Consider the following 5124-nt stretch of genomic DNA (forward strand, 5'->3'; position numbering starts at 1 on the left):
AAAACAGAATTCCGATGATGCGAAGCAAAATCCATCGGAATCCTGTTTTCTGATTGGTTACAGAGCGTCGTACGACGCAAATCGGATGCAGTGTGAATCCAGCATAACCGTGAGTTGTGAAACTGGGCCTAAAAGAATGTTCATAAACTCCACGAATTGCAGCCTCCACCCCCATGTCTTATTTTAAATACGATAACCTAGCCTAATTTTAACTAGCCTAACCTAACTTCATTCGCGTCGCGAGAAAAAATTGAATAAGTTTGTGAACGGCCGACCGTTACGGTCCTTCGTTTGCTCCCGGCACAAGAAGTGGACTAGACTGTGGAAACTAACAAAAACTCGGCGCCATATTGCGATCTTGTGTTTGGTTAGCGTTTTCTGGCGCGTGGTGAAGAAGTTTGTTGTAATTTAATTGATAACGATGTCCGACAATCAGGTAAGCCACCCCAATACGCGATCGGCGTCCCCGCGGTCTCGTCGCGGCGCTTTCGCGGCTGCGGCCGTGGCCGGCGGCAATTAGTTCGCCGGGATATCCCGAATCGAACTTCGCCGTGAGTTTGAATGAACTAGCGTTCTAACCTTCTCGTGTGCTACTAGGAACAAAAACCCGAAGCCGGTCCAGGCGACGCGAATTCAGAGTACATCAAGCTCAAAGTTGTTGGAAACGTAAGCGATATATGCTAGAAACATCAATTATTGCGCGCGCGCAAGGCACACTAGATCTATTTTTTCTTCCAGGACAGCAACGAGATTCACTTTAGGGTAAAGATGACCACTCAGATGGGCAAGCTAAAGAAGTCCTACAGTGATCGCGTGGTGAGTTCCCTCGTTTATTATCTTTTGATCTCATATTCTGTATCTTGTTTTCCATGCGGAGTTTTATCAAAGTAATGCAATAAGAATGTGAACTGATAAAGAAATAGAATATTCTAGAAGCTTCATTTCATTTTATTGACGCATATCTGATAACTTCATAGTTGTGATGTCAGAATCTTGAGGATTGATAATCCTTAGGGTGTAGTCACAATAAAAGGAATTAGGAGTAAGGAGTAACGATTCCAACATTACTCCTTATTCTATTAGAAACTGTATTCTGGTGTATCTGATTTCTTAAAATCTTTATTCCTTCCATTGTGATTGCATCTTTATTTGATGATAATATTTTTGTAATTTTGAGATATTGTTCTGAAAATAATTATTCCAACTTGTAACGTAATTTGCAAAATTTTTTGTATTGGATTACAAAGTGTATTTTCTGATGTTCAATCGAATGCAATCAGCCGGCTACATTATTATGTTTTAGCGCCGAGAAATCTAATCTGGGAGTCAATTCTATGAGTGTCTTCCAACAAACGACTTGGTATAACACAGTGATCATCTCATTCTTGTTTAACATCAGTGAACAACAAGAATGTAATGATTCACTACGACTACGGCTTGATTTACAGTAAAGTTATAACACTGATGTCATGAAAAATTAGTCAATCACAGTCATTCCATTCTTCAGAGGAATAGCTATGATTGGTCAATTACGACTACGGCTTGATTTACAGTAAAGTTATAACATGTCATGAAAAATTAGTCAATCACAGTCATTCCATTCTTCAGAGGAATAGCTATGATTGGTCAATTTCATAACATTGAACTTTAGCGTAAATCAAGCCATGTAAACATATGTGTGTCTCATTGTACCATGTACGTCTCTTATTGGAGGGCACCCTATATTTTGAAACAGTGAAAATTACAAAAGTGAGCAAATTTACTAGATGTTGATTAATTAAATTACAATTATTCTAGTAAATTCGCTTACTTTTGTAGTTTTCATTTCAAGATATAGAATCGATTCCCTGGGCTGCATTCAGAAACTTCACCTGGGTGCATTTGAGTATTATTTTATTCTTAGTTTAGGTCTACAATGAGTCAGTAGTTGGTAATCTTAGAAGTTGGCTGCTGGCCAACTCTACTAATTCAAAATTTCGACCAATCTTGACTCACCGACTCTCGTTCAAACTCGCTTCCAACTCACCGATCACAGATTATACCAACTCATTATAGACCCGGCCTTAGATTTGTTTTTTATTCCTATATTAAACAGCACTAGAACGCTCTTTCTTATTTTCGTTAAATATCGAACATTTACCAGTATCACTTTTAAGTTCTAAAAATGTACACTAGTTCAATTACAGAAAATGGATTTATTATTTAACATTTAGCGAATGACAAGGATAAAATAATATGCCTTGAATTCCTGAAAGCACCCTAGGAAGTACTCCTGACCGTGAGATCAAGCAACTAATGATTGGTCCGACATTTTTTTATCAAATTTGCTTCAGTCAAAGTGAGATATTACATATCTTTGAACATGTTTTTTTCTATGTTGCATAACTGTAGAACGAGATAAAACGTATCTTTTCTCACTCGCACAATTTTGAAGAAAAACATCGGATCCCTTCTTATAGTCAGACTCCGATTAAAATTTCTAGGCGATAATAATGTAAGCGCCTATGAGAGAATTGTATTCTATCTTCTCTTTTAGGCATTTACAATAGTTGACGCAACGAGAGTTACTTATCTACATGCAAGCCAGCAAATTACGAGCACTTTTGTTTTTTCAGCTGAATTTTTTGGAGAAAAAAAAAAGAGAAAAGATGAACTATGTAAAGAAATTTAGCTGAAAAGAACAGACCTGATATTATCAGATCTCAATAACGGCTGAACAGATTATCTGATGAACAGATATTCTGAATAGGGTTAGGCCGATATTCGTATCTATTCTTATCTTAATGCCCGTATTCATAGTTAGACCTTGTATGTACTTAAGGCTTCCTTAAATTTATCTTCAGATGCTTAGCAGCCAATGAAATAATTCATAAAGTATCTGAAGTTAAATTTAAGGAAGTCTTAAATATAAGGTTTGACTATATAGGCCGGTATTCATAGTCGGTTCTTATTTCAATACTGTCTTAAGTAATGTCTTAAGACGCTAATGCGGCTCTCTGATTGGTTCGTGATATATTAAGACTGTATTTTTGAATATAAGAATCAACTATGAATACGGCCTTTAAATTGATATATTACTCACGCGATAATATTCCTAATTTTGTTTAGGGTGTACCTATGACATCGCTTAGGTTTCTTTTTGATGGTAAAAGAATCAACGATGATGAAACACCAAAGCAGGTAAATCAATTTTATAGTTCGCGTTCGAAATTGATTGACAATTAAATGAAATCTTACTTTACTGGAGTAAAAATCTTATTTTCTAATTAGTATCAGTAATGTTTGTTGTACACTTTTATTAAATATTTGTAATATTTTAAAAGATGGGTTTAAAATTTATCTAAGAAACATATACATGTTAAATATGTTAAATGTAAATTAGGAAAATAATTAATTTTCTATTTACACAATAGGCAAGTCAATAAGTAATCTTAATTTACCCTCAAAAATCAAAGTAGTATAAATTAATTAATAATTATTGATTCACCTACATATATAAATAGTTACTTCTATAAATAATCAATATTTCAGTGTTACACATTATTAATATTTTGAACTAGTATTAAAGATATTATTAATGAAAGAGAGACCATTAATTTCAGCTGGAAATGGAAAATGATGATGTCATTGAAGTATATCAAGAACAAACAGGTGGTCGTTAATTAAGTTGGAGGAGGATCATTCGTTCTAATATTTTATAAAGTGGAAGTGACTCTAATAAGAAAAAAATGGACAAGTTTATAAGTATGCATATGTACACACACACACACACATATATATACGTACATACATACACATATACACACAATACACACATGGATGATTAAATAAGATGTAATTTCCTGATTTCACATACGATATTGTAAAATGTGTTGTCTTACATTCCTGTACCGAGGCGAATCATTGTCCGGGGTGATTAGACGACGAATCCTCGGATCATTTTGTAAAACACATGTACGGGCAATCACATGTCAATATTACGTACTGTGTGTCCGTTTTCGTATGTCGCAATTTTCAGAAATAGAATAATTGAATTGTGCGCCATTATAAATGCGTTTAACGTTTGTAAACTCCTTGTCCATCTTTAAACTTATTTCTGAAAATCTCACGTTTTTCTTTACTCTTCTTTTTCTCTACGCCTTTTTACTTTTGAATACAGGAAATAATATGTATTAATTAATTCTAATACAAGAAAAAATGTGAAAAATATGACAAAATCGTTACGCGCGTTTAAGTACAATAATAGTGATTATAAAACTTTTCAAATAATTGGAACATATAAATTCTAATGAAAAGTTTATATCGTGCTTAATATTCGGGAGCATTTAGAATTGGCATAATTCATTTTATTCTCTTACAATTAGAAAATTGTGCAACACTTCTAATTTTTACTAATCGTAATACGTGCACTTCTCATATAATAGTAATAAATACAAATTAATGCTCCCCAGAAAAATTTATTTTTACCGTTTTAATTTTTGCTCTTAACCGTAATGTTGCTTTGCAATATAAATACCAAATTTATATGTATAAATAAACATATGATATGAACTATGTGTATCTCAAATTTATAAAATAAATATCAAGGAAAAAAATTGTGTAATAATTTAAAAAAAAAATGAAACAAAAGCAATCTCTATGAGACGCTGCAGACTATATTTATTTCTTTCATGTTATAATGTCCAGGAGGGTGCGGAATTCGAATTATAGATTTGATGTTATCTTTTTTTTGCACAAATAAAGATATTCCAAAAAAAATATAACTTTAGAAATATATGAATATATACAGGGTGGGGCATTTTAATCGCTCTAGGCAAATATCTCGGAAACTAAAAGAGATACAAGAAAAAGTTTTATATAAAAGTTGTAGGTTTTCTTGGGGAAAAGAAGGTGGAAATAACGGATTTTTTTTTTCTGGGGGACACTACCAGAGTCAGGTCAAGGTCAACATGAATTTTTTTAACTATTACATGTTCTTGTAACACACCTCAAGAGCTTTCCAAAAACGCTATAATAAAATTTTTTTTCATGAAATATTTTTCGAGTAAGACTTGAAAGTTGCAGTACTGCTGGCATTAGCATTACGCGAGGTGTCCGACCGACGGCTAAAACCTCTTGAATGTT

General features: G+C 33.4%; 1 protein-coding gene across 1 annotated transcript; it reads left to right on the forward strand.

Annotated features, from left to right (window-relative positions):
* Positions 1–216: 216 nt before the first annotated feature.
* On the forward strand, positions 217–3751 carry LOC108759880 (small ubiquitin-related modifier). Its single transcript, XM_018505546.1, has 5 exons — positions 217–436; positions 598–666; positions 739–816; positions 3109–3180; positions 3603–3751. The coding sequence occupies exons 1-5, from the start codon at positions 422–424 to the stop codon at positions 3660–3662; spliced, it is 294 nt and encodes a 97-aa protein (XP_018361048.1). The 5' UTR covers positions 217–421; the 3' UTR covers positions 3663–3751.
* Positions 3752–5124: the final 1373 nt, after the last annotated feature.

Source organism: Trachymyrmex cornetzi, unplaced genomic scaffold, assembly GCF_001594075.2.
Source record: "Trachymyrmex cornetzi isolate Tcor2-1 unplaced genomic scaffold, Tcor1.1 scaffold21, whole genome shotgun sequence".
NCBI lineage: Eukaryota > Metazoa > Arthropoda > Insecta > Hymenoptera > Formicidae > Trachymyrmex > Trachymyrmex cornetzi.

Bases quoted from the DNA above. Each gene is read 5' to 3' on its own strand.
- LOC108759880 (XM_018505546.1), top strand. The intron at 817-3,108 runs GTGAGTTCCCTC...AATTTTGTTTAG, and splicing joins AGTCCTACAGTGATCGCGTG to GGTGTACCTATGACATCGCT. The intron at 3,181-3,602 runs GTAAATCAATTT...CATTAATTTCAG, and splicing joins ATGATGAAACACCAAAGCAG to CTGGAAATGGAAAATGATGA.